The sequence below is a fragment of the Lepidochelys olivacea genome, assembly GCF_965140295.1.
Source record: "Lepidochelys olivacea isolate rLepOli2 genome assembly, chromosome: 2".
Classification (NCBI taxonomy): Eukaryota; Metazoa; Chordata; order Testudines; family Cheloniidae; genus Lepidochelys; species Lepidochelys olivacea.
Window position 1 is genome coordinate 254,699,545 of NC_140412.1, and position 27,300 is coordinate 254,726,844.

The window sequence follows — 27,300 nt, forward strand, 5'->3', positions numbered from 1 at the left end:
GGGTTAAATGTCACTGATCATATTTAACATTATTACCACTTGAATTTGTCCTAAGTGTCAAAAAAGATCAGTTGAAAAGAAAGTATTTCCTTCACCCTTTGCAATATATGGTAGATTTTCCATTTTCTTATTTATGAATACTTGTTAGATCATTAACCCTGTACCCCGCACAACACAAAAAATCCAGCTTGTGCTCCTATACTTAGTGCAATGATAAAACTTACAATATCATTTCAGCACTGCACAAATCATACCCCTCCCCCAATTCTGCTCAGTTTTGTTTGTATGAGAGGCCATATGTTTTGATTTATCTTCTCTTTTACTTTTACAATAACTGAAGGAAATGTATGTAGGTTCTTAGACTCAACCAGAAGACATTCATCTGCCTGGAAGAATGCTGCAAGACGTAACTGGCCTTTTAAAATACAGTCTGTGTACTGGTGGATGGTGGAGTTTTCTCCTCTCACACAATAACATGCCAGAAGTCAATGCAGATTAGTAAAACTCACTTCCTACTGTATGGCATTAGTTATGTCCTGAATGCAACATAATATATATCATTGCTGCTACTGGAGGATCTGGCATTTCCTGCAGTTTGTCCAATCTGCTGTCTCAACACATGCTTTACCTGTATGAGAATAAGCTGCGTTTTATGAGGCATTTTTAAACTACTGACAAAAACGATAGTAAATTGTCACCCAAAAATATTGGGCTTGCACTAAGCTAGAATAAAGCTGTGAAAACCAAAACAAGCCCCTAAGTACATGTACACTGACAGCAGCGTGTGCAGTAGACACTGCACACCCAGGCAGTGCAGGTATGAACAGCAGTGTAGGCGGTGAGGCGTAACTTAGGCGAGTAGCGTACACTACACACCTGAACTTTAAGGTATTTACGCTACACAGCTCTCTACCTGCCCACGCAGTGCCTGCCCCGTCTATACTAACTTTAGCAGTGGAATGTCCTGCTGACGACACGTTTTTCCTGCCACAGTAAAAGGCTCCAGCAGCGGGGAAAGGCTCCCACATTAGGGAGCTGCCAGAGCCTTTCACTTTCATGTGTAGCTACACATAACCCAAGCACTGCTATAAGTGTAGCCATAAGAACATAAGAATGTCCATACTGGGTCAGACCAAAGGTCCATCCAGCCCAGTATCCTGTCTGCCGACAGCGGCCAATGCCAGGTGCCCCAGAGGGAGCGAACCTAACAGGTAATGATCTAGCAATCTCTCTCCTGCCATCCACCTCCACCCTCCGACAAACAGAGGCTAGGGACACCATTCCTTACCCATCCTGGCTAATAGCCATTAATGGACTTAACCTTCATGAATTTATCCAGTTCTCTTTTAAACGCTGTTATAGTCCTAGCCTTCACAACCTCCTCAGGCAAGGAGTTCCACAGGTTGGCTGTGCGCTGAGTGAAGAAGAACTTCCTTTTATTTGTTTTAAACCTGCTGCCCATTAAGGCTACTGTAGGTTTTGAGGCATGAACTGAAAGCTTTTTCTGGAGTCATTGTGAAGTAGAAGCAACATAACCCACTTGTCTTTGCAGAGTCACAATTTCCACATGTGGTGCAGTGATTTGAATGTTTCTGTATTACCCTGTCTCCTCCCACAAGCCCCACTACACTAGTGCCTGCTCCATGACATATTACTCTACTATTATTGCGCTACGGCAGAGGCCCCAACCAAAATCAGAGACCCACTGTGCTGGGTATGGTATAAGTAAATAGTAAGACAGTCCCTGTGCCTAAAGATCTTACCATCTAAATAGACCAGATGTAACAGGGACAATGCCCCCTCCTGGCTGTAGGGTGGCTCTGCAAATGGCCCCCAGCAGCAGTTTCCCCTCTTTTCAACAAACCAGCAGGACAACTCTTATTCTGTTCAGTAATGCGCCTTCTTGGGGCTAGATTAAAACAACTAAAATCATTCCCAAAATAAAGTACTCACGTCCACCCTCCCAGTCTCTCCCATTGAGGGTCTCCCAGGCCTTCCCTGCCTAGAGTCAGAGTTCCCTGCTGGTGCCTACTCACTCCCAGCACTCTCCATCTCTCTCAATCCCACCTGATACCTCAAGGTTCCCTGCTGGAGTCTGTCACTCCAGCTTCACTCTAGTTGTCTCTCTCCCACCTCTGCAGCTCCCTGTTGGTCTTTATAGGTGAAGCACCTCATGCATACCCATTTCTACTAATTAAACCCCAAACCCCGTTGTACCAGACAAAAGAGTGGGAGGGGAAATGGAGGCTTACAGAGATGAAGAGATTTCTCCAAAGTCACATAGCATGTTGAAGGCAGAGTGAAACACACAAGACAACAACAGGGATATGCTCAAGACCATCACAGGCCTGATTCAAAGCCAACGAGTGACAGGAACCAAGGCATGGGCAGTAAGGCCTAGAAGTCAGAGCTAGAGTCAGGCACCAGAAAAGGAACAGGGGGTCAGAACAGAGTCAGAGGCCAAATGACCAAGCCAAGAGTCAAACTAGACAGAGCCAAGAATCAGGGCTGAAAGTCAGAACTGGAGTCAGGGAAGGCAGGAGCAGATGTGTGTCCAATGCAGGACCAAAGCTAGGAAAGCAAAGAAACAGAACCCAGTTACCAGGCAAGGATGCAGGGACCAAGAATCAGAAGAGGGTGCAGGAACAAGGCAGGGTTTGTCTCAGCAGCAGGTCAGGGATCTGGCTTGTTGCACAGAGTTTCCTGGAATTCCCTCCGTGCCTAAATAGTGCATGTGGACCAACTGGAGGTCACGGGGAGTGTTGCTATTTGGGTCTTCTGTGGGCAGCACATCCTGTGGTGCCTAGTTTTCCAGGGTTTACAGAGGACTGCAGCTCTGCCAGAGCTACCAGCTGGTGGTGTGAAAGCACCAGTCACCCAGAGCCCTGCAGACTCACATGCTAGCCACCAGATCTTTACAATGAGAGTCCTTCCGTTGTCTTTCGATTAGGCCCTGAATCCTTGGCAGAACTGTCAGAGTTGAAACATTGACTAAAACCGACCACAGAAGCAACACATTGTCAATCTACAAGGATTCTGTTAGAGTTTGAACCTCTCAAATGTCACAAGCATTCCATGTGGAAACTTAAAACCTTTTAAAATCATGCAAATACCCCAGGTGGCAGTTTTTCTCCTGACCATTTCCCTTTCCCTGTTTAAAAATACTATTACAAAAATCTGGCTATTCAAGACGGACATAACTAGCTATAACTGTACTACACAATTTTACCTCAGAGCCTCCATTTACCGCAATTATTTCACCACTGCGGCACATAATTTTTAACATTATGTAATGCTCTTCAATTAAGCAGGAGGTGATCTATTCCTGCTTGCTATCGCTAGTGGGTTTAAAGAAACTTGTCACGTGATCCATCTCAGCTTCAAGTTTGGCATAACCATATTTTTTTCCAAATGAGAGAGAACACAGCAATCATAAAGAATGAATTATTTACAGAAAGATTAGTACTGCAGGTCACATCAAGGCTTCACTAATTGTATTTAATTGACAGTACCACGGTGAACATATGCACACTATTCATTAGGGTCATAAAAACCTTCAGTGCCATTAAACACTTACTACTGGAAAAGGAGAAGGCTCAGGGGACTGGTAATGGGAGATGTTGCCTTCCGCCTTCAGGGTGCTGGCTCAAATCCAGCCTGAGCTCGACGAAACTAAAAACCATTAGCTGATAACTCTTTAGTGACTCTTGTGAAATAGTCAAATGACCACATTATAAACCACCATCAAAATCTGCACCTGTTAAACCTGTGAAGTATGCAGTGTTGCTGTAGCCATGTTAATCCCAGAATATTAGAGAGGTGGGTAAGGTAATATTTATTGGACCAACTTCTGTTGGTGAGAGAGATAAGCTCTCTCTCTCTCAGCAACAGAAGTTAAGTCTGCTCTACACAGCTCTAACTTCTGACAGCAATTCAGGTTGGTTTAAACACTAATACCTAGCTCTTGTATATTACTTCACATCCCTAGGGCTCAAAGTGCTTTACAAAGGAGGTCAATATCATTACCACCAACTGAGGCCCAGAGAGGTTAAATGACTTGCCTGAGGTCACCCAGCAAGCCAGCGGTACAGTGAGAGATAGAATGCAAGGCTCAAGTCCCAAACCCACTAGCACACACTGCAACTTGTGTCCGTTAGTCTCTGGTACACAAAGAACTGAAATGAGTCTGGAAACAGAACCAATTTGTCATGCCTAAAGGAGATTCTTCTTTAGTTCAGAGCTGAAACACATTTGGCAGGAGCAGTGTTTGTGCGTTTGCACCATGACTGTTCTTTGTCTTCTTTCTGTGGTTAGGAACCTTCCATCTCCAGGATGATGAACTAATTGTTTCTTTTCATAAGCACTAAGTTCACACACACAAAATAAAGAATAAACTTGCTCAAGTCGCCAGATATATTTCCTAATTATTTTGCCCTTGAGTTTGAGTACCATGTAGCTTTGTCTCAATACCAACTGGAGTTGGTCATTGCCCCGGCTATGAGGTTCCAAAATAACTAGCATTTTGTGGGATTTTACATCCTGTTGAAAGGCAAAAATATCCTGTTTAATCCAGTGAACTCTTACAATGCTTCTGTATTAATTTTAAAATGACTTGTTAAAAAAAAAAAAAAAGAATCACACAGCTAATGTCGAGCATTAATTAATGGTCTCTATACTTTAACTGTCAACACTGGTTTTGTTCTACGAAATCCTACATTTTATGTTTAGGCTCACTAATCTGTCCAATCCACCTCCGGATCAGAGCACCTAACTAAGACTAAGTGTCCACCTCTATCCTCACCTTCCACCTCAGTAGAGACCAGCTGAAGAGACTTTACTAACAAGCTTTAGAATTCACATGGAAGCAGGGCACTCTCAATGGAGGGCCTCTGACTTCAGAATTAATTTCCTCTGATTTTATGACAGTTCAAATTCATGGACATTCAAGCCCTGGTTCCCAGGCTTTCCATTTACTCGGGCTTTTGCTTAAGGAGGTGACCTGAACTGGGTGGAATGGGAGTTTTTTGCCAAGTTCTCTGAGACCCTAAGTCGATACTTCGTTGTCATTCTAGATCTGTTTTAATGTAAGTGATTTAAATAATTATGTACCTGCACCTAGAGAATTCTATTATATTTTTGCTTTGCAATAGGTGCATCATATATATTGATAAACATATGGAAAGCTGTCCTGGGAACATCTCTGGCAAAGCATAAAACACAGGTAAAGGAATTTATAAATCAAACTACAACAGTATTTGTAAAGACGTTAACAGCTTTTTGTAAGGCAGCACTTCATACACCACTCACCAACACCAAAACAAAGTTTCATTGTCTATAAAATAGCTTCAGAAAATTCAGACATACCAAAAAATAATATAGACGCTGTAATAAATCTCAAACAATACAGCAAATTGCTTAAAGTTCATGTCACTCAAACAAAATACCATTTTCTAGCATACGTGGCAAAAAAAATTCCTTTTTTGTTTTGCCAACAAGACACACCAGTACAATTCCAGTACATGCCTCACAATTGGAAACTTGTAACATCACTCCATGCCACTAATAGCTGTTTGTGCTTAGAACTTGTCATTTCACCCTCTGAAAATAATAAAACTGAAAATGATGTGAAACATACATTTGTATTCCAAGTTTAGAACATATTATGCACAAAGGAAGGCCCCAATCCTGCAATGTAATCTGTGTAGGTGGACACTTGTACTCATGCAGAGTCCCACTGAAGTCAATGGGACTCCACACAGGCACAACAATCCATCCATTGAGGTCGGATTGCAGAATCAGGGCTTCAGTGGGAAAGGCTTAAATCCTTTTTCCTTTCCAGAGGCAGTAAGACAATGTTGTAATCTTCTAGACTGACTCCAGTAGTGTTTTGCACATTCTCTTCAACGGAGACTTACCTATTACCTAGAATCTCACATTTAGGAAGGAAGAGAGGGATAGGCTTTAAAGGTAGTTGGCACATAAATGGCTTTTGCTGAAATAGTTCTGGGCCGTACGCAGTGCTGTAGTGCACTATGAGAGCCAAACGCTCCAAGAGATGAACGTCCACATCTCGCTTCAGTATATACAGTAACTGCTGCCTTCTTCCATTTCAAAAGAGTTTCTTCACCAGCAAGATATCTGACCCATGACTTTCATTAGACAAGTGTTATGACATGACTCCAAAGACAGGATTATGACGACAAATACTAGAGCCATATTCTTCATAGTCCTTCTTGGTGTGACATACTTGGAAAAACTCTGTCTAAGAAAAAAGAAAAATGAATCAAGAACATAAAACTGCAGAAACCGGTCAATAAATCTGTGCACCAGTAAAGGATCATCTAATAACAGTATTTTTTCTGGATTACAGTGCTGAGACAGGATGCTGTCCCTTTAGGAGCAGGGTAAGCTAGGAACTCTTTGGGGAATCAAATGAAAGTTAATGGGTGGAAATCTGTCTGGAGAAGGGTCTAGTGAAATCAGTATTAATTGTGCCCAATTTTCTTGTATTTTTTCTCTTATGATTAATAAGATAGGATTGGGCCTTGAATCCCAAGAGTCTTTGCAATTCTTAAGCGCTGATTTATGGAATCCGGACGATCCCGTGTTACAGATGTCAAATACAGGATAGTTCAAAAGTGGGTCAAATTCTGAAGTCCTTAATCAGATAAAACTCATTGGTTCAAGGGTTTTTTTTCCCCAATTAAAAACTGTAAGGATTCCAGTAAGTTTGAGTATAGCATGTATCATTTTGGATGGCAAAAGTGCAAGCATTTTAAACTGGGTATGCATATCAAACATGTCCAATGGCAGAAAGAATGCATAGGCAGGACAATTCAGAAAGATTTTCATAAAGACATACTGTTGAAGCAAGCATAGAACCTCCAAACCACACTGCATATGGTGTGTTATCACTTGAACTTCAACCAGTTTGGGCTAGAAAGTAAAATGGTTCAAAATTAGTGAGTCATATAAATTTCATTTTGCTGGCAAGGGTCTCTTCTCTGAATGAGAGAGGTACACATCTTTACCCAGGGCTGGAAGCTCCCCTGTGTTCCTCCACCCACACACAATGCAGAGCACACAATCCACACCTTCCCTCAGGAAAGCAGGTCTCAGCACTGCCTCAGGACTTGTTAATGAAGTTCCATACCCTGAGTTATACTATACGCTGAAGGGCATTACAATGGACAATCTTCCCCACTAGAGATTAAGTTCTGTTATCACTCTGCACCTAGTTTCCATTGTCATTGAGAGAAGGGTCCCTTCATGTTGCTTGCTAACCTACGTCCACCTGTTTTAATGGTACATACAACGTAATTTTATTAATGTGGTGCAGTCACAGCTGAACTGTATATCTGGATACCCTCATATATCCCACGCTCCCCAGGTTCTTATGCAGAAGTGAAATCTCCTATTAATTAATGCAACAGTTGCTTTAAAGCATTCACATTCATTTCACTCACCCATGTAACAGATATATTTGAAATTCTTGTTTACCTTTATCCAACCACCACTGAGTTCTTCGCTAAATTTCAATCTTGCATCCACTACTCTTTTCAAGTCTCTCTGTAGTCGACGTCCAAAATCCCTGAACATTGTGGATCCTCCTGAAAGAGCCGCATTCTACAAGACAAAGACAAGAAACTCTTCCTTTACATGCAAAAGTCAATTACCCAACAAGAACTGTTCTGACGCTGTCAAAATATACAAAATACCCCACCACCTCGTTTTCACAGTAGGCCCGCAACTTGTAGGCGAGTTAATTTTATTGAACTGGTTTCTTTACATTTCATTTTATGCTTGACAAAAATGTTATGCTTTGAGCTACATTTCAGGTGAGTATGTGATTAAAAAGAGAAAAACAGCCATTAAAATGGCATGTTGGTGCTCCACGTATCTGCTTAGTGGTAGCCACTTCTGCTTAGTGTGTTTTTAAAAGTTTTATTACTCTCATGCAGAAGCAATTTAGCTGCATAAATAAAAGCACATGTATTCTATACTGCATCATCAGCAAAGTTACTGGAGATGCTCCAGATAAGGAGTTTTATTCTTGGTGTCAAATAAAGCTTTAGGTTTGTCATGATATGTTTTGGAAAATCAGAACGACAAGTTACATAGTTCATTAACCAATTGACCTTTTCAGACCCAGCCCTCCAAATACAGTTACCGTTGAGTTCTGTGCCACTTCATGATTTCAGAGGTACAGGGCCAACAAAAAATTCTATAACAGAGAAAGGTACAGTATCCCAGTCTTCTCTTTTCTTTAAGAGTCTTACTTCAGAGGGTGCCCACCTCTACCTGATTGTCTTGTACTGCCCTAGGAGTTCAGGGCCCTATTGAAAGCCCACTAGTCTGGTCCTGTGCACTCCAATGGATTATGTTCAGACACTAAATACAGGACATTTAAAATCACACGTACATTCACTTACTGTCCTGCAACTCTGAGAATGAATGAAATTGTTTCAGCGCTTTGGAAGATGACAAACAGGACCCTGGAAACTTAAATCCTGCGTATCTAACACAGCACAGGAAGCGGCACAGCAAGCACCATTACAAGGGGTCTAATCCCTGACTGAAGACGTGCTCCGTAAGGGTCAGAAAGAAACTCAGTCCGTGTCAGTTCAATCTGCTGCGATTGCAAACCAAGGTGCCAATTAGTACTTACTGCAATCATTTTTGTGGTGCAGACCACACCTACTAGGAATTTAACTAAACGTGACCAGGCGCTCATTTCCTGCAGACCAAGCTTCTATCAGATGGTAACAGGTTTTTGACCCTACAGACCTGGACTGGAATTCAGCCACTGAACCAGAAGTGAAAGACCCCCTGTACCAATCCTTTGAACTATTCAGTCCCCATGTAGATTTTTTTTTTTTTAAATAAAGAAAGTCCTGGAGTCCATGACATCTGTAACAAACATTCATCTTGCAGGATGCAGAATTAACTGCTTGGGGTTATTTTAATAATGGATAGCAAGAAAACCTTGTTTTGCCTTGTAAAATAAGAGAACAGCTTGCTTCTTTGTTTATGATGATAATCTGGGCATCTGTCAAAGTCCTGTTGACAGAAAAAGTGTCACTTGGGGGTTCATTCAGATTACATTTAATAACATAAGCAAAAAAAGAATGCTCTGGAGAAGAGGCCCTTGCAAAAAAAAAATACATTAATAAAGAGTTTTTAAAAAAAAAAGAAAGCAAGCTTGAATCTGCCGTCAAAAACAGAGCAGCTGCAAATACCAACATAAAGCGCAGAAAAATAAAGCAAGGTCTTCTCTATGTCCAGATGGGTTACTAGCTGCATGTTCAATATCCAAAAGGAAAACTGTTACGAGTTTAAAAAAAAAAGGTCCACTGGAACTTATTTGATAAAATGGCAATTAAGAAGATGCCATCGAAATGTATTGCTTGGAAGGTTAGCATAGAGAGGGACAGTGATAATTCTGTTCAGGATTTAAGCAAGTTAAACAGTAGATTTATTGGATGAAGTGAGAGCTATATTGCTAGAACTAAAAATAAAAAAAGAGGAGATACATATGAGTCTTATAGAGTGTATGATTTAAAATGGTCTTTCTAGAAAGGCAGTGTGCAACTAACTACAAACCTAATATCCGCTCTCTGCTACTGTTGCTATTACAGCAAACTTTTTAAGGTGGCAAATTACACATTGTTCAGAAGGTACTTCCAACTTGGATATGCTATAACAGAACACAGAAAATATTTCTAAATGACTGTAAACACTGTTGTATATGAAGAACATCAGCGGCATTAAAACATTCTGGGCAAATAGCGAATCATCTCAACTGATATCTAGACAAGCCAGATCAAATTTGTTGCAGATCTTGAGTATTCCTTTAATGGCGCATTTGCTATACCAAGGTTTTTTTGTTTTTGCTTTATAAACATTAGATCACACTTGCTAATAGACTATTAGTTAGTTTCTCAGAGTCTTCTGCTAAATGTGTTGCTGCCAGTGCTGGGCCAAACCTAAGACAGCCTTGGCAGAAGACAGCTGTGTTCACATCTAGTCTTCAACACATTGCCTGAACTCAGAAGATCTGTTTTCTCCCAGGAGAACAAAAGCCAAAACATTTTTGTGCATAGGGCAATAGGAATCTGCATACATTTTTGTCACTCAGCCAAAGCATCAGAACCATTTAGAAATCGAGGACAACGCAAACTGCCAACACCCTCCTCCTAAAAACATAAAAGCCTGCAAACCCTATTGTCTCGGACATTTTACCAGGTAGAACTCAGCATTACATTCCAAGCGCTACTGGAGGAAAAGATTTCTGTGAAGCATGTTAAAAAAGACTGGTCAGGTCATACTGAAAACTTCAGCATTTCTCCACAGTGACACGCCCTGGGATTCTTCAGCCTCCTAGAGGGAGCCCGTCAGGGAAGGTGAAGTCTAAACAGCTGTTCTCAGCCAGCTGATTCTTTTAATCAAAATGTTTAAAACATTGTGCTTGAACATGCAGAATCTGTAAAATCAGAAGAAACCTAAGCAGATCACAGGACCCACTGCAGACACAATTATGATATCCCTCAGGAGCCAAACAGATCCAATTAAAAGATCTTATTTTAAAAAAGATAGCCCTAAACAAGAAGCGGGTTTTAAAAAGTACTTTTCCTTAATGGACAGATAACATATATATGCAAGACTAGCTACACAGGATGGACTGAACAATACAGTGAGCCCCATGTGAGTTCACATTTCGGGGAAAACTAGGAAAATTAACTTCACCCCTCCACGTACAGAACACATTACCCTCTAAAGCAGTGGTTTTCGATATTTTTCATTTGTGGACCCCTTCAAAATTTAGAATCGAGGTACGGATCCCTTTGGAAATCTTAGACATAATCTGTGCACACTGAGGGGTCCAAGGACCACAGCTTGAAAACCACTGCTCTCAAGTGACTGGCAGTAAGGAAAGACTTCCCTTACACTTGCTTCCCTTGCTTTTACTATTAAGCAAACGTCCCCTGGGATACTGAAGTCTGAGAGATGGTACAGATGAGACATCTCCCAGCCCTTCCTGTACGAGGCTGAACAGATTTCATTGCCTTTCATATTTACCAGAGTTTCAACTCCTCATTTTCAAAAGCTTATCAACTGGGTCTCTCCTTCCTATTGATTACCTGAAATAAAACTGGTTTAACATACCACAGAAATTTGATGCAAGCGGTGCATGATGCACTAAGACGACTTATTGCTGGGCAACCACGGAAAAATCAGCTGAAGCCATGTGTGACTTCAGCAAGTCAATTAATTTATTTGTCTCCGTTCCCCATTAAAAGGGACAATACTTACCTGCCTCTCAGAGACATTATGGGGTTTAATATTTGTAAAGCAGTTTTAAGATAAAGTGCTATACAAACAGCAAATATTATGATTGGGATAATTATACACACAAGTATTACACTCAGATAAAAGATTAGATAGTACCTTACTGTAGGGAACATGGGCCAGACTTGAGTTTGGGTCACTTTATTTGGTCAAATGCTGAATGAAGTTTATATTAAGGAATGCTAAAGCAGCTCCAAGTTTAGGTGAAAGGGCACTGGAGCAGGCCATGCACTCATCCTGGACTTGGCCCCCTCTCAGAGTCCCTTTTTCCCTGTCATGCTTACTGTCATAAGGAATGAGTGGAAGTGTGTGAAAGGGTAACTGACAATGAACCTTTAATTATATTTACCAAAGTGAGAATGGGCCTTTTTCCATTAGACAGAAGTCTCTTCCAGCTCCTCATACCAGCCTCTCACATGTCCTGCTTACAATGAAGACATCTGCTCATGGTCAGCAGCAGATTTTGCAAGAAAATGTCCACCTCAGATTGGAAACTTCTACTATGACCTCAGATCAAGAAACCAAATTATTGGTCCATGATGAGCTACAGCCAACACACTGGAATCTCTAAGTGAAAAAGGATGGTCCCTTAGGGAGAGCAAGGGGACACTGAACCCTATATAAGACTAACCATCCAGAAGGAAAGGGGGGATTCTCTCATATCAACACCTGAACCAGCCATCCGGAGAAGACGTGAAAGACTGACCGTCAGCTAAGCCAAGCCTTAAGTCTACAACTAACAGAGGGAAGAAACCGACCACCTCCCCTTGCATATGAAACAAGCTCAAGTTATTTACAACACCAGGACTAGTTCTCTGCTAAGACCAAATCACATGAATTCCAGATTCTATGACCTGGTGTACACTTAAAAATTAGATTGACCTAGTTACTTTGCTCAGGGGTGTGAAAAATGTCATGTCTTGGGCACCGGAGGTAGGTTGACCTAACCCCAGTGTCCATGCGGCTAGGTTGATAGAACAGGTCTTCTGTCAACCCAGCTACCATCGCTCAGGGAGTGGATTAACAACAGACTGAAACACCCCTTCCGTCGCCCTGGGAAGCATCTAGGCTACAGGTGTCGCTGTGCTGCTGTAGTGCTTCTACTTTTAGTAAGACTCTTAGCCCAATTTATTAGATGAAAAGAAAGGAATTCGTCCTTAATTCCCTGGGAAGCACGGAAGTCATTTTTATGTAAACTTCATAAACTGATTTAATAATCTTTGTATCAGTGAGCTGGATAAATTGAAACTGATCTATTGATTGAATTTCAGTTGTAACCTTAATTTGATCATTGCATTGTGTTATATTTCATTAGTTTGGGGAAATCAGAAGTAAATTAGATAGTGATTTTTTTAGCTTCATATTTGCTTATTCTTTTAATTAATCTATAAAAGCAACTATTCTGGTTCCTCTCCCAAAACTTCAATGCAGGAAAACAACCTATTTAGAGGTAAAGGTAAATAAATTGAGTCACGACTGGAGCCATATTTTAATTATTTGATTAAAATCCTGTTACAACTACACTGCATGTCAGGAAGATGCCTTGTAATCAACAACGTATTTCTGAACTAAACTTGACTTTCAGTCCTGAACAAACAGGACTTAAAAGTCCCTTAAAAGTACATTTTCAGTACATACTTGACAATTGGGTGTAATTTCCAGCTCAGGCAGACATACCCGCACGAATACACTAAAAAGAGCAGTGTAGCAGCACCTGCGGGCTGCCCCGAGTATGCACCTGGGGTTTCAGAGGGGATTGCACTCGGGGCCACCAGCCTGCCCTCGTGTCTGTGCAGCCACAGCTTCACTTCCGTCTTTAGCCTGCTAGCACAGATAGGTCTACCCACGCTGGAAGTGACACCTCCATCTGCACTGTAGACATACCTTAAGAGGGTCACCTCAGCTGTTCTTAATGATTAAGAAAGGCACAGTATGTCAAGCCTGTAACCAGACTATGTCGTTAGCAAGTCTCCAGTCAGACTGCAGAATATTTGAACAAATGTCCAAATAAATTAAGACATTATCACAGAATCAATTTAACAATGTTACCAAATCCCAAGATCATACAGATTAATTCAGCTCATCGCAAACAACAATAATGTAAAGTTTAACCTACTTTTTACACTACATTTTGTAAAAGCTGACAATCATTTGTTTTGGGTACAGTCTCCAGTCATTTATAATTTGTAACAGCAAAGGGTTAGGTGACGCAACGGTTCGTGTACTAGTTCTTCATAACAATGGATAGGGGTCAAATTCCAGTTGTATCAAACTAAAATAGGCATCGCTCACTCCTAGTCCACATTTGTCTGAACTGTAAAACCACCACATAGTTTGGCATAAGCAGAAGCCTTGAAAGGACCCAGACTGTGTGGGTAAGTCAAGTCTAAGATACTTTATGCAGCATCTGAACACACTGTACTTGGAGCATACTTCCATCACCACCATTTTTAGTCATCTATGTGCAGTATGTAGTCATACACGTCACAGCCCGCTAGGGGAATGCACATCACTTCTCACTGGATGAGAAAAAGCAGAGGTTGGAGCTATGGGGAGATCTTTTCTCCTCAGCACAGAGAGATAGCAGCAGCCATCTTTAATCTCTCCCAATAGGTGGGCTGAACGCCATAGAGTAAAGAAGTGATACAGCCTCTCTTAAGAGCTGCCACGAAAGAGAAGGGTTCCTCCTTAATGATCCTGCAGTGGCTGAACTATGGCAACAGTACAGATAGGATGGCATGCCCCATGCTGTGTAGCAGAAAGAAAGATAGAGATAAGTTGCTTAACTTCTGTAGTCAAAACTCAGTGCCAAGAGATGATGTGACATGGACCTAATGGCATCACCACGAGCACTGGCCCCTCCTGCCAGCCTCCCTGCTCTGCACTTAAACTGCCAACTGTGGATTTTCTATTTGCTGAAGCACAGATTAGCAAGGTTCTCGATAACATTTCCAAAGCTTCATATCATTTTGGAAGAACCAAAAATGCAGAAAAGAAAACTGATGACAGTTGAGCTAGGGACCACTGCAGAATAAATCCTCATTTGTAATTCACAAATCACCATATCTGGTTATTGGACCTGAAAACATCCACAGTATGATGGTCAGACAGTGCCACCTACCTATCATGCAGTGCATATTTTTAAGCAACCTTCAGAAAAGGCTTAAAATGGCATGATATGTTAGAAGACTTCAGAGGAAAATTTTCACCACCACCCATAATTGTTCTTAACCCTCCACATTCCAACAGATATGCACAAGTAGAAAGCCTATGTGCCACATACTGTGGAGAGTATCTTACAGCTTGGGGGAGAGACATGACTCTAGCTCAGAAGCAGGATGTGCTACGAGAAACTCTGTTAGCTGTCAGGATAGTTCAGCTGGGAGCTAGAGCTTAAGTCTCATAACAGAACACGGATTCACACCTAATGCTGATCCCATAGTGCAGCAACAGGGAGATACTGCAGCCTGAAATTCTTGAACAGTGAGCAGAGATCACTGTTGCCCATTTGTGACTGAAAGGAACCTATATGCTCCTGTAATAATCTTTGTACAACATATGCCCTGTGAAGTATCATCTGAAAACTAATAACTTGCTGGTCAATAATATCATGGTGAAATGTACATAGCAACATCATATGTAAAATTATTAATTCCCCCTGTGCGATGTTAGCACATGTTCATACCCACATAGCCCTGACTAGGCATTTGTTAAATGGGTTTATCCTAAACAAAGGAATGTATGTTTACCTCTATTTACATGTAAGTAGTAAACAGAGTCCTGGAGACAGCAAGAGGGAGAAATGGCAAGAGACAATGCACATCTGTATTTCAGAAAGAGCATGGAGCTACCTTCATCACCAGACTCCATGTCACCGTCATTACTGTTTGAATGAACTTTACTTTGAGGCATAAACCTCAGAAGCGTGCACTTCAAAGGATGACTGGACCATAAAAATGAGGGGTAAAAACACCCCAAGGCATCTCTCCCTCTCTCACCTAAGACAAAGGAACTGACCTTTTGATCCTAGGGGAGATCCTGGCCTGAGAATTTGGTTATCCCTGTTACTGGGAACTTATGGTAAGGATTTTTTTTTTAACCTTGAACCAAAACTAGCTTGTTAAGTTTTAGCTACTGGAAAGTATTTTATCTTTATTTTTCTTGTAACCATGTCTGACTTTAATGATATTTGAATTCACTTAAAATCTCTTTTTTTGTAGTTAAATAATCTTGTTTTATTTTTAATCTAAATGAATCCAGTGTTGTGTTTAAACTGAACTGTTTGGTAAGTCCCGTTAAAGCAGCAAACTGTTGAATATTGATCTTTTACAGGAGTAATGGACCTCTAATACCTGAATTGTTCAGGAGAGGGCTGGACAGTGCAGACCATGTTTTGGGGGAAAATTTAGGACTGGGGATGTGTTGAGGGTCACCCTGCAAGTAGTTAGCTTCCAGCAGCCTTGCTTGAGTGTGGCTGGAATATTGCTGACAGGCTGCTGGAATCAGACGTGCTGTACCAGGGCAGTAGCTATATACAGACATTGGTATTGGTACGCGGCTTGTGAGCAGCGGAGGTTGGGAGCTACAACAGCATTGTGAGGCACCCAAGGTTACAGGGCCGGTAGTGAAACAACACCTGGATTGCACTCTGGAATGTGACACCATCTCAGTTGCATGTCCAGGTGGAAGTTAAAGACAGAATGAGAGAGTTTAAAAAAACAAAACAGAACACTGATATTCTCAGAATTCTGGCCAATAAGCACCATTCCTCCCATAAAAAACGTGAGACTGTCAATGACTATAGGTGAAATATGTCAAACTTGTGAGTAATGCTCTCCAGTCAACTTCACAACAATTGTCCAGCCAAAATTTAATGCATTATTTTAAAAAGACTTATGATGGCTATTAGATCTACTACATAAACCCAGATCTGAATTCATCATATTAAAACACATTTATTCAAGACCTTTTGCAGTCATCCCTGGATACAGGTGGTACTAACTCCCTCACAGAACTTGAACATTTTTTTTTTAATGCCTCCCCCCCTTCCCGTCCCCACACACACACACACGCTCTCAGGAGATAAGAGAGAATGGGAGGGAATAAAGAAATGAGTAGTGGGAATGCCAGCTGCACTACACCTAGAGCCCCTCCTGCTGACCAACACAGGCACAGATCTTAGGAGCGGGCAATCAATCCCAGCCTCCTGGTCAAATGAGATTACAGCAGCCACCAAAAAAATGTAGGAGGTACTGCAGAGGAATTTTTATTGAGCAAAAATGAGGCAGATCAGATAGGTAAGAACAACAGCATGCTGTGAAATTTCTGTAGCTACCTGTCACCAACAGAAATATTCTTTTTAAAAGATTGAGAAGTTTTACAAGCATTATATAAGACCATTGTGCGCATCTGTAAAATTACTGTAACTATATCCAGAATTGCACCATGGGCCTGGGATGTTTGACTACCGCTCCCTTCGCTACACTCAGATTTAATCATATTATGGAATCATTGGTGTGCAAGAGACATGGTGAGCTTCAGTTTCAAGACTTCAGATAACACTTTCAGATAAATAAAATGGTAATCTCAGGACAACACTGAAGATCATCCAGTACTAACATCTGCTACAGCCATGTTATTACTTGTATAGACAACAGGGAGCCAGACAGCTATCGAAAGTGGAGGTGGGTTTTCTGCTCTGCTGTAGACTGGGTGTGTATTATTCCCTGTAATACTGAAGATAAGTACACTTACTACTTATCTAGTGACTCAGACAAACTTATGTTCTTCTACCAAGCCCAAGTAAAGTTCTTTTCCATGCTATTGCTCTCTCCCTCTTTAGCCACTTTTACTGACAGCAACTTTGACTACAAAATAATTAACATAACGGACAGAGAAAAGGATAAATTGGGTGAAAACAGGAGAATGGAAAGGGTAAAGATCATGGGTGCTCAACCAGGCAAAAATTACAAGAGTGGAGTAACAAGTCTGGAACCCACCTCTTAGTAGAACTAGGGAAGCTGTATCCTTTGGGGAGATCTGAACTTAACTTTTACTTGGAGGCTCCCACTGGTGGGTGGACTTGTCCCCCATTGCCCTGACTGAGCCCAGGTGGAAGATGCACCTCTTGGCAGTTATTCACGGGATTTCTACCTTCTGAAAGTTCAGCACAGCAGGGAAGCCCAAAGATCTCTCAACCAGAATGGAAAATCTGTACATGAGTGAAAAACGGTGAGAGGGAAGAGGAACAGAATGGGGCGGGGGGGGGGAGAGGGAGAACAACAGAAGAGCAATCTACTAATAGTGTCCATAGGGGACATCCTAAGGGAATCTAAACTACTGTGTTTAGCTTTTAAGTTACTGCTGCATTCTAGAAATACTTAAGATACAGAGACAGGGATCAGAGTGGAAGAAAGCCCATTACTTAGTCACCAAGTAAAAACCCCCACTAGCCACTATGATTTCTGCACTGGTAGTTCATCTCAAACATCTCCTTTCAGTTTCCTTCTGTTCTCCTTTCCCCTATTCCACGTACAGAAATAAAATCATAAAAATAGGCCTCTGTATTATGTCTTCCCTCTGCTTCCAGGACCTAGTGACCTACCCATCTTCTTCCATCTAAGGAAAGAGCAGCATTTCCCATCAATTATTTTGGAACTATTAACTCCATGTAAAGAGAGACAAAGGAATCAATGCTTCCCAGAAGTAAAGTCAAGATGGAGTTTTAAAAAACAAAAACACTGGCAGTACTATACATAAAAAGTAATAAAGTGAACAAGAAGAGAAGGCAAAAAAAAAAATCTCCCACTTAGTGACTTAGCCAAGGAAAGGTTATTTACCAGGCTGACTTTGATGCTAAAACGGGAGCCAGCTTTAGCTTTTATAAACTAGCAAAGTGGCAACCCTGATTACTGTGTGCAGCCATTCCATCTCATTGTGATCCTGACAGACCTTATATTAATTCAGCATGGAACTAATCGATATTTGACAGGGAGACCACCCTCTCCCCAAAAAAGAAACACCTACATGCGGAGGACAGCGGTGCATGCAATTCAAGAAATGGCCTTCTTTTGTAAAGACAGTACAGTACTAATCAATTCCCCAGCATTGGGTGCAAAGAATGCCCTGTTGGAATTGTGGTCTCTTAGAACAAAAGAACAGGTTTCAGAGTAACAGCCGTGTTAGTCTGTATTCGCAAAAAGAAAAGGAGTACTTGTGGCACCTTAGAGACTAACCAATTTATTTGAGCATGAGCTTTCGTGAGCTACAGCTCACTTCATCGGATGCATACCGTGGAAACTGCAGCAGACTTTATATACACACAGAGAATATGAAACAATACCTCCTCCCACCCCACTGTCCTGCTGGTAATAGCTTATCTAAAGTGATCATCAAGTTGGGCCATTTCCAGCACAAATCCAGGTTTTCTCACCCTCCACACAAATTCACTCTCCTGCTGGTGATAGCCCATCCAAAGTGACAACTCTCTACACAATGTGCATGATAATCAAGTTGGGCCATTTCCTGCACAAATCCAGGTTCTCTCACCCCCTCACTCCCCTCCCAAAAACCACACACACAAACTCACTATCCTGCTGGTAATAGCTCATCCAAACTGACCACTCTCCAAGTTTAAATCCAAGTTAAACCAGAACATCGGGGGGGGGGGTAGGAAAAAACAAGGGGAAATAGGCTACCTTGCATAATGACTTAGCCACTCCCAGTCTCTATTTAAGCCTAAATTAATAGTATCCAATTTGCAAATGAATTCCAATTCAGCAGTTTCTCGCTGGAGTCTGGATTTGAAGTTTTTTTGTTGTAAGATAGTGACCTTCATGTCTGTGATTGCGTGACCAGAGAGATTGAAGTGTTCTCCGACTGGTTTATGAATGTTATAATTCTTGACATCTGATTTGTGTCCATTTATTCTTTTACGTAGAGACTGTCCAGTTTGACCAATGTAAATGGCAGAGGGGCATTGCTGGCACATGATGGCATATATCACATTGGTGGATGTGCAGGTGAACGAGCCTCTGATAGTGTGGCTGATGTTATTAGGCCCTGTGATGGTGTCCCCTGAATAGATATGTGGGCACAGTTGGCAACGGGCTTTGTTGCAAGGATAAGTTCCTGGGTTAGTGGTTCTGTTGTGTGGTATGTGGTTGTTGGTGAGTATTTGCTTCAGGTTGCGGGGCTGTCTGTAGGCAAGGATTGGCCTGTCTCCCAAGATTTGTGAGAGTGTTGGGTCATCCTTTAGGATAGGTTGTAGATCCTTAATAATGCGTTGGAGGGGTTTTAGTTGGGGGCTGAAGGTGACGGCTAGTGGCGTTCTGTTATTTTCTTTGTTAGGCCTGTCCTGTAGTAGCATACTTCTGGGAACTCTTCTGGCTCTATCAATCTGTTTCTTTACTTCCGCAGGTGGGTATTGTAGTTGTAAGAAAGCTTGACAGAGATCTTGTAGGTGTTTGTCTCTGTCTGAGGGGTTGGAGCAAATGCGGTTGTATCGCAGAGCTTGGCTGTAGACGATGGATCGTGTGGTGTGGTCAGGGTGAAAGCTGGAGGCATGTAGGTAGGAATAGCGGTCAGTAGGTTTCCGGTATAGGGTGGTGTTTATGTGACCATTGTTTATTAGCACTGTAGTGTCCAGGAAGTGGATCTCTTGTGTGGACTGGACCAGGCTGAGGTTGATGGTGGGATGGAAATTGTTGAAATCATGGTGGAATTCCTCAAGGGCTTCTTTTCCATGGGTCCAGATGATGAAGATGTCATCAATATAGCGCAAGTAGTGTAGGGGCTTTAGGGGACGAGAGCTGAGGAAGCGTTGTTCTAAATCAGCCATAAAAATGTTGGCATACTGTGGGGCCATGCGGGTACCCATAGCAGTGCCGCTGATCTGAAGGTATACATTGTCCCCAAATGTAAAATAGTTATGGGTAAGGACAAAGTCACAAAGTTCAGCCACCAGGTTAGCCGTGACATTATCGGGGATAGTGTTCTTGACGGCTTGTTGTCCATCTTTGTGTTGAATGTTGGTGTAGAGGGCTTCTACATCCATAGTGGCCAGGATGGTGTTATCAGGAAGATCACCGATGGATTGAAGTTTCCTCAGGAAGTCAGTGGTGTCTCGAAGGTAGCTGGGAGTGCTGGTAGCGTAGGGCCTGAGGAGGGAGTCTACATAGCCAGACAATCCTGCTGTCAGGGTGCCAATGCCTGAGATGATGGGGCGCCCAGGATTTCCAGGTTTATGGATCTTGGGTAGTAGATAGAATATCCCAGGTCGGGGTTCCAGGGGTGTGTCTGTGCGAATTTGATCTTGTGCTTTTTCAGGAAGTTTCTTGAGCAAATGCTGTAGTTGCTTTTGGTAACTCTAATAGCCATTACCCTATGATCCCACTGAGAGTTGTCCTTCCAACTCATAGAGAAAGCTCACTGCAGGCCTATGTTTTAAAGTCAGACTGAGGATTTATGGGCTGTAGTTCAGGAACCTCCATTTTCATATTCTAACAAGCTAGTAACAAAGATCCCTCTTGGCTGATGCCTGATAAACTTATACAGGGTTAATAGCCTGGGTTATATCACTATTTTTTATTTACATATTTTAATATCTAGCTTCAGTATTTAGCTATTTTTGGGATGGGGAGGAGTGAAGGGGGAAATGCAAGAATCAAGAATACCAAAAACATAAAAGTTTTCAAACCATGGTATATTAATAAATTTCCAGGAACTCAAGTTATAATCCCAGCTCTGTTACAGACTCCACATGTGGCTCAGGCAGGTTACTTAACTTCTCTGCCTCAGTTCCTCCATTGGTAACATGGAGAGAACACTTACCGATTTCACATGTCTGTTGCAAGAATTCAAGTGCTTCGAAAATGAAAAGCAGTAAATACTAAGTACCTTTCAATGAGAAATACAAGTTATTTGGATTCCCCCCAAAAGGTTTTTTTCTAGTAGTACTTATACATAGAGCTTGCACTTCCCATACCAGATGGGAATGGTACTTACATAATTAAAATAGTTCATTGTGAGAATATGGACCTTTAATTTTCAGGTGAAGTTAGTCAGTCTTACCCCAAAAAGACTGATACCTTTTATAATGGACAACTAACATCAATGGGACAGTTCTATAGAACTTCATCAACTACATCCGAAATGGATTCCATAAAATCTGGATTGGCAAGCTGAAAGAAGTGGAATACAGACATACAAATGACACGAGAGGACTCTAGAGTTAATTTCCATGAACGATATGTTGCAACAACATTTTTCTGTAAAAAATTCACTGGGGCTGATGTTGCTTCTACTTACTGAATATGGAATGTACTTGTAGTGACCAAAATAAACTCTTCTCTATATAAATAAAAGGGAAATAATGCCACAGAGGTGTTAAAACTTTTTACTGTTGTAGCAAAATATAGGTTTTATTTCACTCTCCAAATCTTTAGACTCATCTTAATATTTGCCCTGTTTTAACTCCAAATCATGTATTTCACTGTCATGAGTTGATATATCGAGGGTATAATCTACAGATATGTAAACATACACAATAACTAAAGTTCAAGTGTGTGTATATATATTTTTAGGCAGTATAAAAAAAATTAAGATTGAGAAATCAGGCACTCATGCTTTAGGAAAGTAGTTATGAGCTCTTCCGCAATATTAAACTCAGCCATATTGCGCATATTAATAGCATTTACATTTAAGGAAGAGGGACAGAAGAAGATATAACAAATATGCAGCATGGATAGATTAACATTGAGGCCGGAGAGAGATTTGGAATTTTCTTACTTCAATGCTAGACATCTTAACCCTAATGTAACAATGCTCCTCTTCTGCTGTCTGCAGGAATTGAATGGGGGATCTCTGGATCTAAAAGTTTACTGAGCTAATGAATAAGGTCCACTAGCTCAGAGGCAGTAGCAGACTCAAACCTATACAAATGATCTGGCTACTAGATTGTACAGAAAGCCACGACGTTAGCATGGATCACTCCAATACTGCATTAACATTAGTTTAATTTCCCTTAAAAAGAAGGTCAAAGTCTTGTTCTTATCGTACATGCCCAAGCACATGCTAGGTTAAATGCAAACCTGGCTAACGTCCTCTGAAATTGAAGATCCAGTACGCCAAAAGCCCTTGTATCCAAACATTCAAGTGTCAGTTTTTCTAAGTCCATCTTGACACTACGAGCTAGGAGTGTGATTCCTGCTCACTGCTCTCATGCGCATACTTGAGCTGGCCATCACTGACCCAGCGGGAGTATAAACCGTAGTGTAGACACAGTAACACTAGTAGTGGCAGCAGAGGCACAGCTGAGCCATGCTGAGTACAAACCTTCTTGAAACCAAGGATATGTACTCGACATGACTCTGCCGTCCCTCTACTACCGCTCCCCATGTGCCCACTGCTACAATCGCTATTTATGCTTGCTCCAGCTCGATGACAGACAGCACGAGTATGTGTACACAACCACTACACACCAGTAGCTTGCAGCCTAAATCAATGAAAGACTTTATTTACTCTGCCACATGTGAGCAGAGAGTTACAAGTCAGTGATCAAGTCACTCCAATAGATGAAAATAAAGCATTTCATCACAGCTGGGACCATCTGTGGTGCGTTTATTAAAAACATCACAGGAGATGTTTCTTGCAGACCCTGCATCACGGTGTGGCATCAGTGGACTGAAGCGTTTTTTGTTTTGTGTTTTAACAGAATCAACACATTCGGCTGACGTGCCAACCCAATTCAATCGGGTGTAGGGATCAGACACTCAGCAGTGATTCTTTGCTCCCGCATTCTGGAGTAGAGCAGGCAGCGCACTTGGCCTCCTGCCATGTCAAGATCAGTGCTAGAAGGCTCCAGAGGGAACTACACCCAGCCTGCCTTGTCTTTGTAATAATAGGGCAAGGGCCTGAAGAATGATTAAAAACATTTGAAAAAATTAAGTGAGCAGAGATCTTAGGACTTTCAAGGATCACAGCGATGAATATGGGCTTAGAGCCAGTGCCAACACATATGAAGACACATGTGGGTGAAGCTTTTTAATATTGTAGATCACTCCTCAGAGATTCCCTTATGGTCCAACCTTTCCTTCCAATTACAACAGTTTTTAGTGACGTACATTAGTAACATTCGTGCAGCATTAATGAGACAAGATGAAAATAAACGTTTCTTTAATGGGGATGGATGCAGCTGTTACATTACATTCCCCCATATTTTGCACCTGTTGATTTCCCCCCTCTTTAGATATATGATTTTTGTATTTGTCAGTACCAGATCTCCGCAACTGCCAGTAACCAGCGTTATTCTACTCTTTCCTGATCTTGCTGCAGCTTGGATCTAGCTGTATGTTCAGTATCTCTCCAATTTTGATCACGATTGACTTTACACCAAATATGAAGAATTTGCACAGATGCTAAAAGGGTTCTGGGGTTTTTGTCTTTAAAGTTTGGATGTCAAAAAAACCCTTCTGCGTACCCTATAAGAGCTCTGAATGAGATACACCCAGCAGGAACAGTAATTGCTTTCAGGGTGGATAGATGCTTTACCATTGTCCAGAATCACTGCAGTATAGTCCATTACTTCAAGCAGGTGGGCTAACTCACTGGTCCACGCACCAGAAAACACTTTCTAGCCACAGGATTTCCATTCCTTTCTGGATTCAGTTTTATTTCAGATTAAGCAGTTTAACACAAGTTCAACATATCGATTATGTCCTTTTCCCCAACCCAGGGTCTTCTGCAGGAGCCTACCTACCACCTACAGGATACACTCCACAGGCTGTCTGCCTGGAAGAAAGGTGAGCATCTCTCCTTCCTAGCCTTTGCCCTGCAAGCCATCTGCCTGAGCCATATAAACTGGGTTCTTTCCCCTGCCGTGGGGTGCCTACTTGACGCAGCTCTCACAACTGAACTACTTGCTGCGCGGGTTGTTTGTTGGGTGGGAAACATCATGACATGTCAGTTATGCTTATACAATCAATGGTAATTTTAAATATACTCAGACTTGTTTAATGACAGCCAGTTTTAAGAGACTTGATTCAGAGATGAATTTGGCCTTCAGTTTTACAAGGACAGTCACTATAATAGGATCTGTTCATTGGAGTTTCCTTACCTAAAAGGCACCTCAAATATAAGTGTCCAAGAATTAAAATACTACTTCTGGTAAATTGCTATAAGCAGGAATGATATTCAAAGTGTTTGACTACACAACTAAATATACTGTATATAATTCATGACATTTGCTAATTTAAACCAGTATTTTAAAAAAAGAAAAAAGCCTCAGTCAAGATCTGAGATTTCAGGTAAATTTTTCTTGTTTTAGTTTGTGCTTCTGAAAAACTGAAAGATTTAGACATTATATACCTCCACAAGAAAAACAAAAAAGATTAGGCAGTTATCCACCTATTATTGTGTGTCTGTGCATATATTAACTGCAAGTCTTCCAGCCCTCTCAGACAAGACTTACTGGTATTTATAATTTCCACAAGGTGGTGCTCTTGCATCAAGAATTATATTGCACCTTTTTTTTTTTTTTTTACCAAAAATAAATAAATAAATAAATAAATAAATGTAATGCTAGGCACTGTCATTCTTACCTCAGGATGAAAGAAAATTTCAGGTCCAAGAAACCTTTCATAACCAATATCTATAATTAATTTATTTTTGTTGATTGCATTGATGCCTGTGTACTGTTTGATCCATTTTCATTTCCATATTTGGCAAATTCTTTTACTATGTCAGGGCAAATGTAACAATATTTTTCCTGTAAAGAAATACCATGCATTAAAAGTTGCCTAAACTGATCATACGTAATTATTAAATACACCAAGGAACAGTTCAGAAAAACAGTGAAAATTACTTAATTGGAGAATCAAAAGCGAGGTCTAAATCTATTAACCTAGGGTTCACATTTCATAACTACTGTTCTTACAATTCTAACCTTATTCTTAAGGAACAGACTGTTCAGGAAAAGTCCTACATAATGAATTGGTAAAGCCCCCAATCCTGCATTGAGAGATGCGCAAGACCCCATTGATTTCAATGGGGCTTCACACTGGCAAACTCCTTAGCGTGCATGCAATGTCACTGAAATCACTGGTTTCAAAGCAGAGGGTCCACCTGTACGCATTTCATTACATGATCAGAAATAGGTGATCATCCCAGTAATATTATGCAATATATGCAAGACTCAGAGGTTGAGTTTTTATGGAGAATTTTCTTAACTAGCACAGTTCAAATTTGAAGCAAACTCTAAAGCCAATTTCACCTTTAAAACACATACATATTAATTCTAAACGAAAGTCTTGCTTGATAATTATTCATATTTCTCCTTGTTTCCCCTTTACATCTTTTCCCCCTCATTCTATGAAGAGCTTAAATAGAAGGAAAAGTATAGTTTAACAATTCCTATATTTGTATGTGTAAAAAGGGCCACTGGCAATGTGCTAAAACAAAAAACAAAAATCTACCTCTCTTAAAAGTAAGGTAAATTTCACATCAAATGTTTACCTTTATGGCTTTTGTTGTCTCCAGAGACTGTTCGGGGGAATTTCCACCTCCCTCTCCCTTAGGATCTGCTGAATGAAATATGTGATATCTCTACCTGCAATAGGGATATGTTTGATGCAACTTCCAAGTATATAACCTTCTGCTTATGGAAAAAAAATGCTTAGAAAAAGCTGGCGTACGAAGTACCAAAAGTTAACAGCAGAATATAATGTTCATTTTTACCCAGCAGCTTCTTGCAATTTTTTTAAAAAACTAAAAGTGAGACTTTGGCACCTTTCAAAGTGACCTCAAATCTGTAAACCCTAATGAAACTAGATGCTACTTTCTAAGGCCCTTGATTAATATTTGGAGAACTGATGCTGCTTAATATTATCTAATACAAACATCAGCAGTGAATGTAAAAAAAATAAGGATAATCTTAAACGCATGCTGAAGATAGAGACGTTCCAACCATGAGGTCTTTTTCAAGAATGATCTAAAAAGGGCAAAAAGTACTCATGACAAGAGAAAACAGGTATCCTGCACGAGAGACTGAAAAATGGATAGAGAAGAACAAAGGTTACAAAAATACTGAACAAACAACAAAAAAAGCTATTAAAGGGAAGGGAAAATGACCAATAAACACAATAAGGAAAAGAGATGTTTTAAAATGCATCCTGACAAAGGCAACAAATAAAGACAAGAGAAAAAGGAAAAGGGTAATATTGGCCATAGCCAGTAACAGTAAACACAGCAATGACTACTTCATATGGCAAGCTTATGCTGTTTCTAAGAGTTCCCATTTTAAGTTCCATATAGCAAATATTGCAGGGTACAGATAACTACCAACAGGCAATAAGCTTAAAAAAGTTAATGGAGCCCACAGCATTATAATATATTTCAGTACTTAGATGTCATTCAGGCCGACACACTGGATGCCATAATTGGAACAGAAATTAGAGTGCATAAATAATGATTACAAGTTTGTATCCTGAGAGGGTTCGACAATTAGAAATTGACTAGATGCTTGCGCTGCGTTTATATAAGCTTGCCTTTGTTTCACACAGGTAACCTGTACTCTAAATTTTTGACAGTAGCATGAGGAAATACCCCATATGTGAAAGGTAGAATACTATACAAATGTCCAACCAAAAACTTTTTGGAAATGGAACTCAACACACAGAAAAGTGCTACACATTCAGGCAAAGATGAAATCTCTGCGTCAAGTGAGAACATCTACCACACTGACCAACTTTCCAAATTTGAGCAGCATTAACAAATATTGGTCATGGTAAAAATTTGTATACAGCAGGATGCATGGACAGGATTTATACAAGAATAGGAATCTCCAAAAGACATATTGACTCCTTTTTCATGGCCTTCATTTCAGAAGACAGGATATTGGGCTAGACGTACCTTTGGTCTGACTCAGTATGGCAGTTCTTACTGACCTCAGAGAGA

The 27,300-nt window shown here is 40.9% G+C and overlaps 1 protein-coding gene across 17 annotated transcripts in view; it reads right to left on the minus strand.

Annotated features, from left to right (window-relative positions):
* Window positions 1-3,484: 3,484 nt before the first annotated feature.
* ACTR3B (actin related protein 3B) overlaps window positions 3,485-27,300 on the minus strand; it is a 53,222-nt gene continuing 29,406 nt past the window's right edge. For 12 of the 17 annotated variants that reach the window (XM_084621947.1, XM_084621938.1, XM_084621948.1 and 9 more), the window contains 3 exons: window positions 7,501-7,626; window positions 6,863-6,936; window positions 3,485-6,262 (listed from right to left, as the gene is read on the minus strand). In XM_084621947.1, coding sequence (XP_084478073.1) covers window positions 6,124-6,262; window positions 6,863-6,936; window positions 7,501-7,626 — 339 coding nt within the window. In that variant the 3' untranslated portion in view covers window positions 3,485-6,123. Of the gene's footprint in view, window positions 6,263-6,862; window positions 6,937-7,500; window positions 7,627-24,947; window positions 25,115-25,860; window positions 25,955-27,300 lie in introns of all 17 variants that reach the window. The other 5 variants (XR_014710643.1, XR_014710646.1, XR_014710644.1 and 2 more) reach the window with 4 other exon arrangements.